This window comes from Mangifera indica, chromosome 12, assembly GCF_011075055.1.
Source record: "Mangifera indica cultivar Alphonso chromosome 12, CATAS_Mindica_2.1, whole genome shotgun sequence".
NCBI classification, from domain to species: domain Eukaryota; kingdom Viridiplantae; phylum Streptophyta; class Magnoliopsida; order Sapindales; family Anacardiaceae; genus Mangifera; species Mangifera indica.
In genome coordinates, this window is record NC_058148.1 from 14929368 (window position 1) to 14950819 (window position 21452).

Genomic DNA, 21452 nt, shown 5'->3' on the forward strand with positions numbered 1-21452 from the left:
AAGATGACTCACATGTTGCTAAATTAAATAATATATTAATTTAAAAAAATTTATTATACAACACATTATTATTTCGTCACATACTGTGTACAACCAATCCTATTAGTCATGCCAAATAACAATGATAAAGGCTATCGAAATAGTCAATCCCAATAGATATTGCTATCCCAGAGATGTGAACATTCTTGAATTATCCAATCACTATAGTTATGCCAAATTATTTATACATATTAGTAAAAATATATATATATTTATACAGAAAGTATTATTCTTTCATCCTAATCTTCCCTCATAGATCATTAAAAAATAAGCTATAAAAAACCATGAATCCACATTTAAGAAGCCAAGCTAGTCAAACAAATTCCTCAATGCGTTGCGATTTCCACGTGGTTCTGGCGGCAGCACCTTTTCATTTTCTTTCTGAGTAAACACTTGAATGGAGGAAGAAGGAGCTGGTTCTATATTATTGCCTAAAATGAGACCTTGCTTCTGCATATAATCCCATTTGTCTTGTAAGAGATAAAAGAAAGCCAAGAAACAGATCTCAGCCGTGAAAAGTATACCCCAAATTGCAATGCTTCTCGATCGTGGTAAGCTTTTAAGCCTGTGTAGATGTTGATGATCCCGACAAGAGAAGCTGTTGTTCCAAATAACCAATGCAGGAAGTACCATGTACTTCTTCTTATATTTCCTCTGCACAAAAACGGAGATTATGAGGTAAATTATCATTAATATATCTTGGGCACCTATAAAAGTATTATGAAGTCTCTCTCATCCCAAAAATTAGTTCAATTAATATCCAATTTTTAATTATCCTCCCTTAATCACATGATAACCGCCTCCTTAACTATCGCTAGATTAAAATCGAGTTAGCTCTTGGCTCAGTGTTTGGTTTATTCGAATCAAATTCAAATTAGAATTTTAGTTTAGTAACTTAACTTTAGTTTAATTAGAACCCTCTTTTAATGATATTATTTATTTTATTAGTAACATTATTTATTATGTCAAATGACACTATTTGTTTTGTTGATAACCTTCAATGACACCTCTGAACAATTCAAATAAACTCGAACTTGAGGTGACAATTTAAGATTTGAGTCAAACTCGAGTCAGCACATATTTGTGGTTGACTTAGCTCAAATCCTACCCTACCCTCAACTGAATAGGCCAATCAAGGAGTAAAATGGGCAAACTTTTCCCTTCATCTTAGCCTTTTGAACGAGAAAGCAAGAAGCAATCACCCTTCAACTGGGCCTTTGGGTTACCAAGTTCAAACTCCAAATGGACAATTTAGATAAAATTTTTCCAAATCTTGAGACTTGATACCGATTGTCATACCACCATAAAAATGTTACAGGTCTTTTCTTCCCAAAAACTAGCTCAAGGAATAAAAATTTTCTCATATTTATATAACCAAATCCAACCTACTTCCCTACGTATATGGAATCTCAAGAGAAACAGTATTTACAATATTAGTTTGAATCAAAATGGAATTCTTTAATGAATTACCTAGGAGGCCCGAAGAATCCAATCAAGGCTTGAACCCACATGGCTCCATAAAGTGCTAGACCCAACTTTTGGTGATTGTTATCAAACGAATTCTCGAAGTTTTTGATGGACATGACAGCTCCAATTGTCACCAGAAACATTGAAAGTGTCTGTAAAAACATTAAAAGGTAAAGAAGACATTATTGAATAGCCAAGAATGATCAACTTGATATGCAGTTTTGCATCGACCATCATCGTTCAAACTATTAAAAATTAAGAAAGCAAGATTCTGCAGTAATAGATTGAATGAAAAAACAACACAATCACTGCCTTTTGTTGTGATTCAAGACTAAATAATAGAAATGCGGTAACATTTTGGTTAAATAAATCAATTCACGGTAATGATGTTATCCTTTGGTCTTTGTAACTCAAAAAAATAGCACATATGCTCTTTAATCAATCTTTTGTTATCATCTTTTAGCGATATGAGATATATATACATATCTAACATATCTTTTATGTTTTGTTGACCAGCAATTTGTCCGGTGTTACTTATGGTCGGTTGAAGGCTATTTGAGAAAAAGAAATATAAAGAACATGGACACTATGATTAAAGTCGAAGTGGTTTCAATGATGCATTACACCAATATCAAGATTTATTTTCCTAATTTTGCTCCATGAAAATAAAAGAAGGCTAGAAGAGTGAAGAAAAAGTGAGAGTACCTGCAAAATGATGTGGAGATAGAAGAACACTTTAGCTTCTTTACTTCCAGTTTCCTTTTTACTGGACATTCTGATGGTCAGAATCCCAACAGGCATTAGAAAACCCATTGAAGCCCACAAGAGAAGGCCATGGACTGTGATATTAGATGTCATCTGAGGACTCAGCTGCAAGTAAAAAATGTAATGTTGAAATTAAACTGTTATGAAAAGTACAAAATACTTGAACAAAATTTGGTTACCTCGGGCATATTTTCTTCTTTAATGATCTTGTGATTGCTGGATAATTGTCTGAACTCTTCATGCGATGAGCAGCCAACAAATGGTAAAAGAATAACATAACATGAAGGAATAATAAAAGATGCTAAAGAATGAAACTTTAGCATTCTTCAAACTCTCCACAAGAGATTAAGAAGGAAGACCAGAAACCAAGAAATATTATCTAGTTTCTCCCTCACTGATCGCAGAGAAAGAGTCAGCTTTTAATATTTTTCACATTCTTTATGTAGTGAGAAAGACCGGTTAGAATACAGTATACTTTATCGGATGGCAAGAAGAACATTCGAGCTTTATAAATTGAGAAAAGAGTTATTTATCTAGCAATCCATAAAATGCATCTTCTTTTTGCATAAAGAAGTCAGTGTGCTATGATTACAGAATATATATATATATATATATATATATATATATATATATATATATATATATATAAAAGAGCTACAAGTCTTTTTCCTTTTTTTTAACTATTCTCTTTGCTAAGATGCAGTCTTGCATTGGTTGTAGAATTGTGACTACCGTGGTTGTTAGGGGTGCTCTGCGGCACTCTAATAAGGGTTAAATCAAGTTCAATTTGAATCATAATATTGTTTAAATCATTGAAGAAGTTGTTATTGTTAAACAAGAAGAAAAATTGTTGACTAGTAGATTTTCTAATATAGTGACACTAATGTAGCGAGAGGGTTCGAGCCAATACCAGTTCAAGCTAAAATTTTATAGCTTGAATTCAGTTCATTTGAACTAAACATTTATACAAGTTCAAGTAGCTCATATTAAATTCAGTCCATGTGCTTACTGTTACGAGATGGTTTACCTTATTAATTTTGCTGTAATTCAATAATTTACTTTGAATATATAATTCATTACAGTTTTATTTTTTTAACTTTACAACTGAAAACGTGTCTTTACAAGTTAAAAGTTGAACTATTTACCCAATCTTCTATTATCATTGTTAAACAATACAAAGATACTCATACATACAAGCCCCTTAATTAGATCAACACCTAGTCCGGATCTGAAAACAATGTTTAAAATCGTAATTATTTTAACTGGACTCTAGACTAGAGGTACATAATTCAAAGTTTGGCAATATTATGCACAAAACTAACGGACTGTTTCCATGCAATTGAAAAATTGCAGAAAAGACACAAAAAGATGAAAGGTTGATGTTTTGAAAGAAGATTTGGATTAAGACATGTTGAAAACTTTAATCCAATGAAATGGATATTATATATTTCAAGCATTAAAAGTCACAGTAATAGCATAATGAAAATGAGTAATTTTTTGAAGAGACCAGAAACCTGATGATCACAGATTTGGTGAGCAGTCAATATATGTCTGATTGAATTTAGAAATCTAGGTATGAATAAAGATTTATATAAACATGAACACTGACCCGCACTCAAGCGTCTGTAAAACAAAGTGAAAACAAAATTTGAGAACATGGGATTGCCGTACTAATAACATGCAAAGCAATCATTCATCTTTTTTCATTTTTTTTAAGTAGAGAAACTCTATCCCATTTCGCCAGATGATTCTTGCAGGGCTGGATTCGAGCCGAGCCAAGCTCGGCTCGCAGCAAGCTCGAGCTCGGCTCGGTTCATATGTGGCCGGCTCGAGTTTGGCTCGGTTCGGCTCGTTTTCATTATCAAAACGACATCGTTTTTAATATATATTGCTCAAAATGACGTCGTTTTGTATAAAAAATTTTAAAAAAAAAATCTATCGAGTCAACTAGAACCAGCTCGAGCTCAGCCGAGCCCAGCTCGTTTTGGACTCGATTGAGCCGAGTTTGAGCTCCAGCTGGGTCGGCTCAAGTCCATCCCTACTTGCAGGCAGTCCATTATTCTCAAGAATCTATCACCACTTACAAAGGAGTGTCCATTTATAATTAAAGCCCAACTCAATAGTCCTGGACTCCTCCATTATCAAATGATCTGACTTACCTAAACAAGTTGGGCCTCGTTGCCTAGTATGTAGTTTTAAGCTCCCTACTTGGTGGCCTAACCTTCCTGAACACCAATGGACAAGCTTTCAACTCAAGATTGTCCCTTCATTTATAGACAAAGAAACAAACATTAGTACAATTTTATACATCCCGTGAGGTACTTGAGAACGCGGGCTTCGACGCCGGAGTTCAGGGAGAAGAAGGAATCACGTGAGGTAATCTTCTTCTAGGCACGGTGAAACTCGACATCCTGACCGTTCAATTCTTTGAAATTTTTTTATTCTTCTTAGGATTTATAAAGCCGGGCTTTGAGTTCCAATTACTGCTGCTGCTAGATCTTCTTTCTCGTAATTTCCTTTTTCCGGAGTGATGTGTAAAACGACACGCCGTTTGGATTGGAAACGGATAGTTGGGTAAATACATAGACATTTCTAATATTAGTAAAATTATGGGAAAGTTCTATATCTTTGAATAATATCATAAATATCCCCTCACATTTGCTTCATCTTTAGAATGTTAATTTTACAATTTCTTTATCAAACCGGCAAAATTTTATGTCAAAACCTATAAGAGAAAGTTAGTAAGAATCGATAAAATCATTGAGAGAATAAATTGGAAACAGAGTTATAAATCAGTTTACCTTGTTTTTCTTGATTTAGTAGTCTAATTTGTCGTTAAGATGTTGTTTGTTTTAGAGATATAATACATTATAATTTTGTTTTTACATTTTATAATCTAAATTATATCTTAATAGTTTGGAAGCTCTATCAAACTATTTAACCAGTCTTTTATTATTATTGTCAAACGATACAGAGATATTCATACACATATAATATCTATCTTGTATTTTATCATTTATCAATATAAAATTTACATAAGAATGTTACGATATGATAGTTATTGTATGTATACAAGGTAAGCTATACCAAACTAATACAGGTATATATATAGAAACATTGCCCATGACCAATGCATTAAGATGACTTTACAGAAGCTTCATGAATTAATCTTAGAGCATGAAATTTTTTTTTTTTAAATACTAATTGTGGGCCTAGATAAGAGCATGCACACATGACGCAATGCTACATTGAGATCAGACAAATAATTCGAAATTGTTTCCATATGCAATTGATATCTTTATATTTATGATAGTGACACAAATCAGATCTCCGAGGTAGATCTCTATAACCCTTGTATTATAGCTTAATTACATCATTGCTTCACACATACTTCTTAAAATCATGATTTTGAAACTTATATCAAACCGACGATTAAACCAGCCTTTTGGTGACTCATGTTCAGTTTGAATCTTGATCAATTTTTTTTCTTTTTAAGTATTTTTCGTTAAATTCATTTACTTGATCAATCTAATCAAACTCCACACTACCGTAAATAAATAAATATTATTATGCGTGTTATTAAAAAATTTAATTTTGATCAAATGCAATTTCAGATTATATATTTAATGATTAAACGAACAAAACTAATTTGAATGTTTTTATAAACTTTCTTTTAAATAGTTAACCAATCTTATCATTGATCTAATTAGAAAACTCTCAATCTGACCCTTTGACCAAATCAAGACCTAGTTCGGATTAAGACATGCTGAAAGCTTTAATCCAATGAAAGGGATAATATATTTCAAACATTAGAAGTCGCAGCAATGACAGCCTTTGCGTTATAATATTCTTAATTAATTTATTTTTTTAATGAGAACAGGTAAATCACGGTTACTGTAATAGATAATTTAAAATTCGTCATATTATAACACCTTATTATCCAATCACATATTAAGTTTTTAATTTAAAAAAAAAAACCATATTAGTGAAATTCTGATCTTTCACAAAAGAAATTCTTCCAATTAACCCTTAACTCTTCTATTAGGTTATTCTCTTGGAAGTTGTAAAGAAGTCGAAGAAAATTGGATGGTAGGAGCATCATTCTCACTTGCTTCGTCTTGTGCTGCTTAGGGGACAGAAACATCACCAGCTTGAGGAGGCTGCCCTGTTTCCTGTTCCATACCCTTACGAAAAAAGTCCACACAATACTTCTCCTTCTCTTACTCATCCGACAATTCTTCCTAGCTTTCTTCTCCAGTACCGCATAGCCTGCCGACCATCCTTCACCGCTTTCAACTCAAGCTTGTCCCTTCATTAATACACAATACAACAAGCATACCCAAGTTGCACGTGTAAGCACAAGTGGTAATTTTTTGACGCCTGAAACTGAGCTAATCTAAGCAATTCAATGAAAACCCAGAAAGGGAAAGGAAGGTATTTGAGAGGGCGGCCTTCGACGCCGGAGTTCTTGGAGGAGAAGGAATCCCGTGAGGTAATCTTCTTCTTGGCGCAGTGGAACTCAACATCAGGACCTTTCAATTCTTGGGACTTTTTGGATTCTTCCTGCGACTTATAGAGCTGGGCTTTGAGTTCCGAGATAGAAGATGGATCTACTTCTTCGATTGAGCGTTGTTTCTTGGGGATGATTGATGATTCCGTTAGCCATCCCAGCGATTCAACCACAACCCTCTTCTTTCTCTCTTCTTCTTCCGCCATTAATGACCCCAATTTGGCTATTGAAGCTTTAACTGATTCGGACAATTCGGGATTGAAATTGATTGATAAGTGCTGCTCTTGCTGCGGCTAAATCTTCTTTCTCGTAATTTCTTTTCTCCGCCGTGCTGAGTAAAACGACATGCCGTTTGGATTGGAAATCTAGAGGTGGGCAAATGTTATAGACACCCCTTTACAGTTGCGGTTCATCCTTAGAAGATTAATTTTACAATTTCTTTATCAAACTGGCAAAATTCTGTCTCAGAAACTTAAAAGAGAAGTGTAAGAAAGAAATGATGAAATGGTGATGTTGACGCTTGGGATGCATTTGGAAGTCAAATCATCGGATTTTGCTGGTTTAAAGGAAGACGGGGTACAGGTAACAGGAAAATGGAAAGAGATTCGGATCGAGTTTGCTCATAGCTACCATTCCCCGATAGAAGAATTAATCAATCCCGAATAAGAACCTTCAAACTCTACTGGGTATTTAATATTAGTAAAATTACGTGTTCAATCAATGATCACAAATTTACACATAAATGATGATACATTTGATTAAATATTATTTTATTTTTAATTCAAAATCACACAATTATATAATGATAAGCTATCGCTTGTGTATAAATTTATACTTATTTATACACTTTGTTTTATTAATTTCTGATATAGTTTTATTGATTTTACATTCACTGTGTCATTTAGCATCATTCACTGCTGTCAACAGATTGAATCTGAATAGGATTTACTAGCACAGATAATACATTATCTCTGGTCTGACCAACTTCAATCCCATGCCCATCTCCATGCTGGTACATGCACTGAGCCATTCTGCCCAGATTCATTGCAATGTCAATGAAAGTTGTCGACAAGTGAGGATTTTCAAGCCGATCTCTGTTCATCTTCATCCATGTCGCAGCAATCATCTCTCCTATGTGTTCTCGGCCATCCGCCTCGGACGCTCCAGTTTCATGCATGTAACATTGTATAGATTTAGCGACATCTCCTCTTTCCAATTCGTCCTGAATCACAAATAACATGAAAAGAAAATTACAGTTTATCATATAAACTTACTGTTTTTGCTTAAAATCAATTGCAGAGGTTGTGGTGTTGCTCAGCTCACCGATGATGTTCCTAAGTCATTTGCAAGTCTTAAAATCGTTGATGACCAACAGATTATATTGCTATATTCTTCCAAGCATTCTATGGCCTCCTTTGTAAGTGGATCTGTATCGAGAAAATAAGCATGCACTAGAAGCAGAGGACCCGTTACGGAAATCCATGCATTGTTCATGTATTCTGCAAGGGTTGGGATGTGTCCGCTATGATACCGCTTTGCCTCCAATAGATAGATTTTGCATAAATCTGTCCACTGAATCAATTCGCAATAACATTAATTACACGAATAACTTAAGAAATCATGACATGAAAATTTTGTAAACGTAACATGTTGGTCAAGGAACTCGGCCCATTAAGATCTTGATCGCTTTATAAACATAGTTCATCATGGTTTTAAGCATTTTGACAATGGATTTAAATTGAGCCGGTATAAAGATCTTGTAGTTTGAGCTAGGTTGGAATAAAAATGAAATTAATCAGAGTTTGTTGAATTAAAAATAAGAATAGTTTGAGTTCAACTCAATCCCTAAAGTGGAAGTTTGTAACTCAACTTGATTTTACGGTTTGAATTCTCGGTTCAATGATAAAAAAACTTTATTTTACCTAATAATAGACGAAATAACATCATTTTGACAATTGTTAAATATAACTAAAATCAAACCGTGAGCTAAATTCAAACCAAATTGATTTATCACCTGATTCATGAACCGCACTCCCTATAACTTAAATTTGTCTCAAGTTCGATTTAAATAAATTCAAACGAAATCGAATTAAACCAAACTAATTTTTAAGATTGAGTCAGTTCAATTCAGATCCAACTCTACCCTAACTCTCACTCAAGATATTGTTCGCCGTTTTACAACTTAAAAAGCGACTTGACAAACCAATTTTTCTTATATTATTCCCAAACTTTGTGAGATACTCATTCACATAATATCTCGTGCTTTGGCAGGATGGGTTGAATTACCGCTTTCTTAAGGCAAGGAATAATGTCAACTCCGTGCACTTTGAGAACATGCAAAGCCATGTCGTTTACGAAATTGAGGAGAACAAGATAACAAATCTTCATAAAATCTGGAAGCTGCTCCATTGCATTGACGTCCCATCTAAATTATAGAGCAAATTTCAGTGAAATTCATGTCTGCAATATCAAACTGTTGGGCTAAATATATATGAACGACTAACCTTTCAATGGCATGTGTGAAGAGTTCCAGTTCGTCCATTGTACCATAAACGTCATAAACATCGTCAATTGTTGTTACCAGAACACCCGCCTTCGTCAACATCCATCTGAAGTATCCAAAGCGGGCCTCGGGTTTTAGCCCCAAAGCCCAGAAGAAATTCACCAGCAATCTGTCCCGTGCAAAACTTAGCTTCTCTCCATGACCTGTATTCCTCCACCAGCTTTATGGGACAATAAACATAGTTATATCAATGTAAGAAATGGTGGGAGAAAATAAATATTGTAATGTCCTGGTTCACACTGTCAACGTATTTCCGATTTAGACACAATTTATCATAATTTGTTTTCGAGTTTTGCAAAGTTTATAAGCTCACATATATATACGTAGTCTGGCGATGTGGGTTTCTATACATACCCAACATCTCATTGGTGCTTTGTCAATATAGGACCATTGCACAAGATCTTGGTCCAATGGTGCGACTTAGTGTGCTTTAGACATAGTTTATCACAATTTGCCTGACCCATTACACTTTAAATAGACAGTTCATCACGATTTTACTTCTAAAGTTTGCAACTCAAAGCACATATTGACAATTTATAAATTTATAATTTATTTAACTAATTATGCAATGTGAGATGCATTTGTATACCAAAGAGTTCTTTTGAGCTTTGTAGATCTAAGAGTATTTCTCAAGATACTGATCCTATTAGTTGACTAAATTTGATGGTTGGTTGTGTTGAGATTACCCTATTTTTTTCAAGCAAGGCCTATAAACATAACAAGTTGTGTCGAGATGTCATGAGAAGAACTACAAGTTGGCATGACATGACTCAGAAAAATTCTAAAACATAAAAAATATATTTTTATATGCAAGACTTGTTAAGATTGTGTCATAGGCAAGCACAGCCAACCAAAACCCACAATTTTGTAGGATTTGTCTTTTTCAAACTTACCTAGCCCACCAACATTAAAATATTATTCGTTGTGAATACATACTCAATCACATATTATCTGACTACCAAATATTATGGGTTCTTCACCTAATGCATCTCTCATACTTGTTCCGACTGAGATTTGTCGATTAATGTCCACTTATTTCCACAATAAAAATGTGAAAATGTAAGCTAGATCAAGTATGATGCTCTTTGTCACTACATAATTAGGTCTCAAATTGGCATATATAAACAGTTTAGCCACTTACCTTGACACATATTTAAGATCTTCTTGGTGCATTACTTGCAGTGTATTGAAATGGAGTTTAGCAAGCTCAAGCAAGATGGGGTTGAAGTCATGTCTCGTCTCATATACATCGATAAACCACCTAGCTTCCATCCTTGGCACCCTCCAATGCAGTGGAAGCTCCAGTGCATGCTTCACTAATTTGGAAATATATTCGTCTTCACCTACCTTGTCCTTGATATACTCCTTCAGGTATGAGGCAGCAAAATTTTTGACAGAATGGAACATTTTACTCTCTTCCTCTTTCAATAGAAAAGCAGCTTCATACAGAAATAAAATTCCTTTACAATCATCACTACCACATGAATGGAAGCTTCCCTTCTCATCACTAAAACCATTGAAAACTTCTGCAAAAAGAAGACGCAATTTCAATGTTAGTTAGTTAGAATATCTCTTAGAATCAGTATTATTGTATGTGATACAAACTCAAGCTACAGAATTATTAGAAAAGTTATTGTTGGAGTGTCACTAGTGTTATTGTTTCTCTACCACCAAAAATCTACCTAATTTACTATTAGTCTAACGTCATTCATAACAAACTCAACAATCTTTAAATCGTAGGTGATGAGATGAGATTTTATCAAAGTTCAAAATTCCTAAACGACAACATAAACTCATCCAAATCCTAGATGACAAGATGAGATTTTATCAAAGTTCGTGAGTCCCATCCCCTATAAGACCTTGGGTTCAGCCAAGTCCCAGATGAGATGAGATTTTATCAAGAATCACACACATTAACGTGAGAGCAAGACTTTTCCATTCACTTTATATATCCATTAAGGTTTGACTTGTATTAAGGGATAAGACTTTTCCCCACACTTTATATAACCACACCCAACTTAATTCACAGTGTGGGATACTTTACAGTTCCCACCGTAGTTAATTATTTAAATATGCATTACCCTGTCCAACTTAATTTCCTTTATAGGCTCTGAATTACCTGCAGAAACATCATAGTAATGTTGTCTTAGGAGTCTAAACTCCAGAGCTACCGCATATAAACTATCTTGTTTATGCTTGTTCTTGTAGACCCTATCGAGAATTCTCTTTATCTCATCTTCAAACTGATAAGATAATCCAAGTCTTTGTAAGACATCAATGAGCTCCAGTTGCTGTACAGAATCCACCGCACTATCAAGCGTCAGCCTCACTTCTTCCTTCAGCTTTTCAGCCCGTTCCTCTGATGATTTTCCCTACACGATGTACACAAATTATAATTACAGGCCATAGTAAAACTCTAAAATTACTACTGTAGTTTTACAATTATACGCTACCAACCACATGGCTCTTCAGTGATTGAACAAAATCATCTCCCCAAATGGTAGGTTGGTAATTTGCTGATCGCCTAACAATGGCTTCATCTGACAGTTTGGCGGCACTGCTGCATTGGACTCTGCCTGGAACCACCGAATTGCTGCTGGATGTTCCGACTACGCTGCAACTTCTTGGAAGCAATCTGGTGAGAGTGGATGCAGGATTCATTAAAGCAAGCGGATAATAAAGAGCCACTATTAAGAAGGTTCAAGTTTTTTCAGTTACTTGGGAATGAACTCATCAATGTGGCTCTTTATATAGAAAAACTTCACGGAGACGTGGCAAGCTGCTGATCATAACTTTTTTTAATTTTTTCCGAACAGGAAAAGAAAATGACTCAGGTTAGACATTTTACTGGAAAAATGGCGTATGCAATCCATTTTCAACAATTGATATAGAGGGATGGGACTGTTGGACTTCTAAATCATAACGTGACTCACATGTTACTACATTAAATAATATATTAATTTTAATAAATTTATTATCTAACAGATCATTATTTTGTCTCATATTGTGTACAACCAATTTTATTAGTCATGCCAAAAAACAATGATAGAGGCTATCGAAATAGTCGATCCTAAAAGATATTGTTATCCCGGAGATGTGAACATTCTCGAATTACCCAATCACCACAGTTATGCCAAATTATTTATACATATTAGTAAAAAAAAAAATTCATACAGAAAGTATTATTCTTTCATACTAATATTCCCTCACAGATCATTAAAAAATAAGCCAAGCTAGTCAAACAAATTCCTCAATGCGTTGCGTTTTCCACATGGTTCTGGCGGCAGCACCTTTTCATTTTCTCTCTGAGTAACCACATGAAAGGAGCTGGTTCAATATTATTGCCTAAAATGAGACCTCACTTCTGCATGTAATCCCATTTGTCTTGTAAGAGATAAAAGAAAGCCAAGAAACAGATCTCAGCCGTGAAAAGTATAGCCCAAATTGCAGTGCTTCTCGATGTTTTATCATGATAAGCTTTTAAACCTGTGTAGATGTTGATGATCCCTACAAGAGAAGCTGTTGTTCCAAATAACCAATGCAGGAAGTACCATGTACTTCTTACATTTCCTCTGCACAAAAACAGAGATTATGAGGTAAATTACCATTAATCTATCTTGGCCACCTTCAAAAGTATTATCGAGTCTCTCTCACCCCAAAAATTAGTTCAACTAATATGCAATTTTCAATTATCCTCTCTTAATCACATGGGTGTTATCAACAATAATCTCCTCCTCAATTATTGCTGGATTCAAATTGAGTGAGCTATTTGCTCAGTGTTTGGCTTGATTTGAGTCAAATTCAAATTAGACTTTAATTTGATAACTTAACTTTAGTTCAATTAAAACCCTCTTTTAATGATATTGTTTATTTTATTAATAATATTATTTATTCTGTCAATAACACTATATGTTTTATTGATAACCTTCAATGACATCTCTGAACAATTCAAACAAATTCCAATTTGAAGTGACAATTTAAGATATGAGTCAAACTCGAGTCAGCACATGTTTGTGGTTGACTTAGCTCAAATCCTATCCTACCCTCATCTAAGTAGGCCAATCAAGGAGTAAAATGGCCAAACTTTCCCTTCATCTTAGCCTTTTAAATGAGAAAGTAAGAAGCAATCACCCTTCAATTGGGCCTTTGGATTACGAAGTTCAAACTCCAAATGGACAATTTAGATAAAATTATGGGAAATTGAAATTTTTACCACTATTTTATTCCGTGTATACAGAAATGCCACATATCCTAAAGTTTAAACATATATACCACAATAATAACCAACTTCCCCAAAAATACCCCTCTTTAATCTTTCATGCAGATATTCTCTCTCTTCTTCCCTGCAACTTTTTTCTCTCTTCTTCCTTTTCTTTCAAAGTGATAAATGAATCACTCTCTCTTCTTCTTTATCTTCAAAAACAAAAGAAGGAAGGAAAATATTGAATTCTTTAAAGTAAGGATAACCAAAAAAAAAGAGCAACCCAAAAAAATTCAACCACATCCACTTTATATCTTGAAAGATATGACAATCAAAGAAGATCATTTAATAAGATTTAACTGAAAAAAATAAAAAATTAACATTTGAGGATTTAAACTGAAAAAAAATTTACATTTCACTAAAAAAAAACGTAAAAAAAACTTGACGTTAACTGAAAAATAAGGGTTGGCGTACGCCAACCCTTCCTTAATTATATAAGGGTTGGCCGCAGACGCCAACCTTTGTTTTATATATATATATATTATAATCTATAATATATTATAATATTATAATATATAAAGGTTGGCGTCAACCTTTGTTATATTTTATATATATATATAATATAATAATATATATATATAATATAATATATTATATTATATTATATTATATAAAATATATTATATTATAATATAATATAATAACATTATATTATAATTTAATATAATATAATTATATCATAAAGGGTTGGCGTGGTGACGCCAACTCTTTGTCTTTTTAATATTTTTGAGGTGACGCCAACCCTTAGCTTGTTTTAATGTTTTTGAGGTTGGCGTGTGGCCAACCCATGCCAACTCTTTTTAATTTTTTTTCTAGTTTTTTTTTTTAAATTAAATATCTATTTTATTCTGAAATCTGAAATCTATATAATAAGGTTCCATAGGTCCGCCAACCAGTTTTTTTTTTTCTGCCAACCTTTTTAACTTTTTTTTTCAGTAAAGAATTCTTAATCTAAAATCTATTTCTTTTTTTAATTTTTTCCTTTCTTCTTTTGTTTTTGAAGCATTTATTCTATTTTCCACATGATTCTTTTATCACTTTGAAAGAAGAGGAAGAAGAGAGAAAAAAGTTACAGAGAAGAAGAGAAAGAAGAGGGGTATTTTGGAAAAGTTGATTATTGTTGTGGTATATTTGTTTAAGCTTTAGAATAGATGACATTTTTGTATACACGCATTAAAATAGTGGTAAAAATTTCAATTTCCCTAAAATTATTCCAAATTTCGAGACTTGACACCAAATGTTAGACCACCATCAAAGTGTTATGGGGTCTCCTCTTCCCAAAAACCAGCTCAAGGAATAAGATTTTTCTCATACTTATATAACCAAATCCAACTTAATTCCCCACATATATGGAATCTCAAGAGAAACAGTATTTACAATATCACTTTGAATCAAAATGGAATTCTTTAATGAATGACCAGGAGGCCTGAAGAATCCAATCAAGGCTTGAACCCACATGGCTCCATAAAGCGCTAGACCCAAAATTTGGTGATTGTTATCAACCGAATTCTCGAGGTTTTTGATGAACATGACAGCTCCAGTTGTCCCCAGAACCACTGAAAGTGTCTGTAAAAACAATAAAAGAAAAAAAGACATTATTGAATAGCCAAGAATGACCAACTTGAGATGCAGTTTTGCATCGACTATCATCGTTAAAAATATTAAAAATTCATAAAGCAAGATTCTGCAGTAATAGATTGAATTAAAAAACAACATGATCACTGCCTTTTCTTTTGATTCAAGACTAAATGATAGAAATGCTGTAACATTTTGGTTAAATAAATCAGTTCACGGTAATGATATTATCCTTTGGTCTTTGTAACACAAAAAAAATAGCACATATGCTCTTTAATCAATCTTTTGTTATTATCTTTTAACGATATGAGATATAAATTGAGAAAAGAGTTATTTATTCTAGCAATCCATAAAATGCATCATCTTTTGGCATAAAGAAGTCAGTGTGCTATGATTACAGAATATTAAAAAAAGGCTACAAGTTACAAGTCTTTCTTCTTTTTTTTCATTATTCTCTTTGCTAAGATACAATCTTGCATTAGTTGTAGATTTGTGGCTACAGTGGTTGTTAGGGGTGCTCTACCGTACTCTAACAAGAGTTAGCTCAAATTCAGTTTAAATTCATAATATTATTTAAATTATTGGAGAAAAATTTGTTATCTTAAAGAAGAAGAAAAATTGTTAATTAGTAAGTTTTCTAATATAGTGACGCTAACGTAACAAGAGGGTTCGAGTCAATACAAATTCAAGCTAAAATTTTACAGTTTAAATTCAATTCATTTGAGCTAAACATTTATCCGAGTTCAAGTAACTCAAATTGAATCCACTCTTGGGAATGAATATTGAATTGTTAATAATCCACAGATTTTTCAAGGATGTGGGGTTGACATTGCTAGGCTTTTTGGTTTCATAAACATAAAGTCGATGATCATCAGAAAGAAAGTTAATTGGTGGCTATATAGTGAACACTAATTAGAATTAATAGACTTATGTATTATACATGTCCAATACTTGCATGTCATTGAGATGTAATACCATATTTCATATTTAAATTTTAATTAATTTTTCTACGGAAACAATGTCGTGAATAACATTGCCAACAGAATAAATAATATTATTGAATAGACAAACAAGTCAAATGCGAATTAAGCTAGAGAGCTCAAGCCCAACCGTGAGTTTGATCTAAATCAATTTGATCAAATTCATCCCTATTAATAATTTAATATGAATGGATTGAATAAGACAATAATGAAGTAAATAATGATCTGTAAAAAGTGGAAGCATATGAGTCTCACCCTAACACCAATTAATAATAAGTCCAAGATCGGAGAAAGTGCTATAATAAGTATAAATTCATGTGCTATAGCTTGGAGATTTATCAAAAATGAAGATATCTAATACTATAGACTAGAGAGAATTAAATTGTGGATTGCTTCAACAAATATTATATGATTCCAAACACCGTGATGAATATGGGAAGAAAAGGTGGTAATCTCATCAACTCTTGTGGGATTGGACAAAAACATCAACCTTTTGAGCCCATGTACCTCTTTTAACAAATTGGTTTACCTTATTAGTTTTGTTGTGATTCAATAATCTACTTTGAATATATAATTTATTACGATTTTGTTTTTTTAACTTTACAACTGAAAAACGTGTTTTTACAAGTTAGAAGTTTATAAACTATTTACCCAATCTTTTATTATTATTGTTAAACAATATGAAGATACTCATACATATTGACCCCCTAATTAGATCAAGACCAAGTCTGGATCTGAAAACAATGCTTAAAATCACAATTATTTAACTAGACTCTAGGCTAGGGGTACATAATTCAAACTTTGGCAATATTATGCACAAAACTAACAGGTGTTTCCATGCAATTGAAAAATTGCAGAAAAGACACAAAAAGATGAAAGGTTGATATCTTGAAAGGAGACTCGGATTAAGACATGTTGAAAACTTTAATCCAATGAAATGGATATTATATATTTCAAGCATTAAAAGTCACAGTAATGGCATAATGAAAATGAGTAATTTTTTGAAGGGTCCAGAAACCTGATAATCACAGATTTGGTAAGCCGTCAATATATGTCTGATTGAATTTAGTAATCTTGATATGAATAAAGATTTATATAAACATGAACACTGAACCGCACTCAAGTGTCTGTAAGCCAAGTGAAAACAAAATTTGAGAACATGGGATGAGATTGCCGTACTAATAACATGCAAAGTAATTATTTATCTTCTTTTTTTTTTTTTTTTTTAAGTAGAGGAAGTCTATCCGATTTCGCCGGATAATTCTTGTAGCCAGTCCATTATTCTAAAGAATCTATTACCACTAACAAAGGAGTGTCCATTTATACTTCAAGCCCAACTCAAGAAGACCAGAGTTCGGTTACACACAATTATATATAAAAATTTACAAAGAACTCCACAGTACCAAGGCCTTTGGTAGTGTTGTGCCTAAAACCTCAAAAATTGTTGGATAAAAAAATGAAACAGGATGAGGAAGGTTGATCACATCAGACCAATAGTGCAAACAGACGCGTGCCTGAAAGCTCAAACACAGATTTGCCCCATTCGGTCCAAGTACTCAATGTGGCTCTTTATATAGAATAACTTTATGGAAACGTGCCAAGCTGCGGCTGGGATTTTTTTTTTTTAAATTAATTTTTCCAAACAGGAAAAGAAAATGACTCATGTTGGGTAATTTTTCCGAAAGTCTCACAACGTAAATCACATGTCACTAAAATTAAATAATACATTAATTTTAATCACACGATATTATTTTATAAAATATTGAATTCAATGTAAATCATATGTTAGTAAGATTAAATAATTTATTAATTTCAATTACACAATATTATTTTATAGTGTATTAAATTCAATGTAAATCACGTGTTACTTAGTTAAATAATATATTAATTTAAATCACACATTATTATTTAGTGAAAGGCAAAAACACTTATTCCCATCCAAAGTATAATAAAAATCTAAAGTGATCCTTTCACTTTAGTATGATTACCACATTCACTTTAATATTACTAATAATGATATGATAAATAATATAAAAGATAATATAATTATTATATTCATTTTAGTATTAAAAAATTATTAAGATAATATTAATTTTATTACTATTCTGTTATTACTTATTAAATCTTTAAAATGAGAATGTTTACCAATTTTTATCAAAAATAATAAAAATTTAAATCTAATAATATTTTAAATAATTTTTTATTTTTAATAATAAAATATTACTTAAACTAAATACACCATTTGTGTCATTTAGCATGAGCTTTTGCTTTCTACAGATAATACATGGTCTCTTGTCTGGCGGCTTTTGCTGGTACATGCACTGAGACATTCTGCCCAGGTTCATTGCAATTTCAATCAAAGTTCTCGACAACTGAGGATTTTCAAGCCGATCTCTGTTCATCTTCATCCATGTCGCAGCAACCATTTCTCCTATGTGTTCTCGACCATCTTCTTCACACGCTCCAGTTTCATGCATGTAACATTGTAAAGATGGGCGACTTCAATCCCATGCCCATCTCCATGCTGGTACATGCACTAAGACATTCTGCCCAGGTCCATTGCAATTTCAATCAAAGTTCTCGACAACTGAGGATTTTCAAGCCAATCTCTGTTCATCTTCATCCATATTTGGGTCTAAAATTTGGCATGATATGACTTGAAAAATTTTTAAAAATTAAAAATAAATTTTTGTGGGTCAACTTGCAAAAAGGCCCATTAGAACTCAACCCATTGTATCATGGGCTAGCACGGCCCATCAAAACGCACAATTTTAAGAGATTTACCATTTTCAACTTTACTTAGTCATATCATTAGAATATTATTCATTTTAGATACATATTTTGTCACAAGACTATTTAACTATTATTATTTTATCATTCTCAAATATAGTGGGATGTTCATATATACCTAATATATCTGTCATACTTGTTCAAGATGAGAGTTGCTAATTATCTTCCACTTATTTCCAAAATATCAACATAAAAATGTAAGCTAGATCAAGTACAATGCTCTTTGTCACTGCATATTTGGGTCTCAAATTGGCATGTATAAACACTTTAGCCACTTACCTTGACACATATTTAAGATCTTGTTGGTACGTTACTTGTAGTGTATTGAAATGGAGTTTAGCAAGCTCAAGCAAGATGGGGTTGAAGTCATGTCTCGTCTCATATTCATTGATAAACCACCTAGCCTCCACCCTTGGCACCCTCCAATGCAGTGGAAGCTCCAGTGCATGCTTCACTAATTTGAAAATATATTCATCTTCACCTACCTTGTCCTTGATATACTCCTTCAGGTAAAAGGTTGTCAAATTTCTAACAAAATGTAACATTTTACCCTCTTTCTCTTTCAATAGAAAAGTGGCTTCATACAGAGATAAAATTCTTTTATAATCATCACTATTACATAAATTGAAATTTCCCTTCTGGTCACTGAAATTATTGAAATTTAAACTTTGGCAAGATTATGCACAAAATTAACAGGTGTTTCCATGCAAATGAAAATTGTGAGAAAGACTCAAAAAGACGAAAGATCGATATCCTGAAAAGAGATTCGGATTAAGACATGTTGAAAGCTTTAATCCAATGAAAGGGATAATATATTTCAAACATTAGAAGTCGCAGTAATGACAGCCTTTGCGTTATAATGAAAATGAATAGTTTTTTGAAGGGGCCAGAAAGCTCCAGTCAACATCTGTCTGATTGAATTTAGTAATTTATATGAACACTGAACCGCATTCAAGTCTGTCAACCAAGTGAAAACAAAATTTGAGAACATGCAAAGTAATCATTTCTCTTCATATTGCTGAAAGCAACTTCTGCTTTTATTTTGTTTAATATTCTTAATTAATTTTTTTTTTTAATGAGGACAGGTAAATCACGGTTACTGTAATAGATAATTTAAAATTCGTCATATTATAACACCTTATTATCCAATCTCAAATTAAGTTTTTAATTTAAAAAAAAGATCATATTAATCAAATTCTGATCTTTCACAAAATAAATTCTTCCAATTAACCATTAAGTCTTCTATTAGGTTATTCTCTTGGAAGTTGTAAAGAAGTCGAAGAAAATTGGATGGTAGGAGCATCATTCTCACTTGCTTCGTCTTGTGCTGCTGAGGGGACAGAAACATCACCAGCTTGAGGAGGCTGCCCTGTTTCCTGTTCCATACCCTTACGAAAAAAGTCCACACAATACTTCTCCTTCTCTTACTCATCCGACAATTCTTCCTAGCCTTCTTCTCCAGTACCGCATAGCCTGCCGACCCATCCTTCACCGCTTTCAACTCAAGCTTGTCCCTTCATTAATACACAATACAACAAGCATACCCAAGTTGCACGTGTAAGCACAAGTGGTAATTTTTTGAAGCCTGAAACTGAGCTAATCTAAGCAATTCAATGAAAACCCAGAAAGGGAAAGGAAGGTATTTGAGAGGGCGGCCTTCGACGCCGGAGTTCTTGGAGGAGAAGGAATCACGTGAGGTAATCTTCTTCTTGGCGCAGTGGACCTCAACATCATGACCGTTCAATTCTTTGGACTTTTTGGATTCTTCCTGGGATTTATAGAGCTGGGCTTTGAGTTCCAAGATAGAAGATGGATCCACTCCTTCGATTGAGCGTTGTTTCTTGGACATGATTGATGATTCCGTTAGCCATACCAGCGATTCAACCACAACCCTCTTCTTTCTCTCTTGTTCTTCCGCCATTAATGACCCCAATTTGGCTATTGAAGCTTTAATTGATTCGGACAATTCGGGATTGAAATTGATTGATAAGTGCTGCTCTTGCTGCTGCTAAATCTTCTTTCTCGTAATTTCTTTTCTCCGCCGTGCTGAGTAAAACGACATGCCTTTTGGATAGGAAATCTAGAGTTGGGCAAATGTTATAGACACCCCTTAACGGTTGCGGTTCATCCTTAGAAGATTAATTTTACAATTTCCTTATCAAACTGGCAAAATTCTGTCTCAGAAACTTAAAAGAGAAGTGTAAGAAAGAAATGATGAAATGGTGATGTTGACGCTTGGGATGCATTTGGAAGTCAAATCATCGGATTTTGCTGGTTTAAAGGAAGACGGGTTACAGGTAACAGGAAAATGAAAAGAGATTGGGATCGAGTTTGCTCATAGCTACCATTCCCCAATAGAAGAATTAATCAATCCCGAATAAGAACTTTCAAGCTCTATTGGGTATTTTATAGTAGTAATATTATATGTGTAATTAAGGAACACAAATTTATATATAAATGATAATACATGTGATTGAATATTATTTTATCTTTAATTCAAAG

The 21452-nt window shown here is 33.2% G+C and overlaps 2 protein-coding genes and 1 pseudogene across 2 annotated transcripts; all 3 read right to left on the reverse strand.

Moving 5' to 3' along the window:
• Positions 1-268: 268 nt before the first annotated feature.
• On the reverse strand, positions 269-6987 carry LOC123192124 (annotated as a pseudogene).
• Positions 6988-7676: 689 nt separating this feature from the next.
• On the reverse strand, positions 7677-12074 carry LOC123192795 (terpene synthase 10-like). Its single transcript, XM_044605460.1, has 7 exons — positions 11802-12074; positions 11464-11716; positions 10486-10870; positions 9286-9504; positions 9068-9206; positions 8105-8353; positions 7677-8003 (listed from the first exon to the last, which is right to left on the reverse strand). The coding sequence occupies exons 1-7, from the start codon at positions 12003-12005 to the stop codon at positions 7689-7691; spliced, it is 1764 nt and encodes a 587-aa protein (XP_044461395.1). The 5' UTR covers positions 12006-12074; the 3' UTR covers positions 7677-7688.
• Positions 12075-20200: 8126 nt separating this feature from the next.
• LOC123192125 (uncharacterized protein At4g18257-like) lies at positions 20201-20871 on the reverse strand. The gene is made up of 3 exons (XM_044604578.1): positions 20516-20871; positions 20416-20464; positions 20201-20326 (listed from the first exon to the last, which is right to left on the reverse strand). The coding sequence occupies exons 1-3, from the start codon at positions 20869-20871 to the stop codon at positions 20201-20203; spliced, it is 531 nt and encodes a 176-aa protein (XP_044460513.1).
• Between the last annotated feature and the right edge of the window lie 581 nt (positions 20872-21452).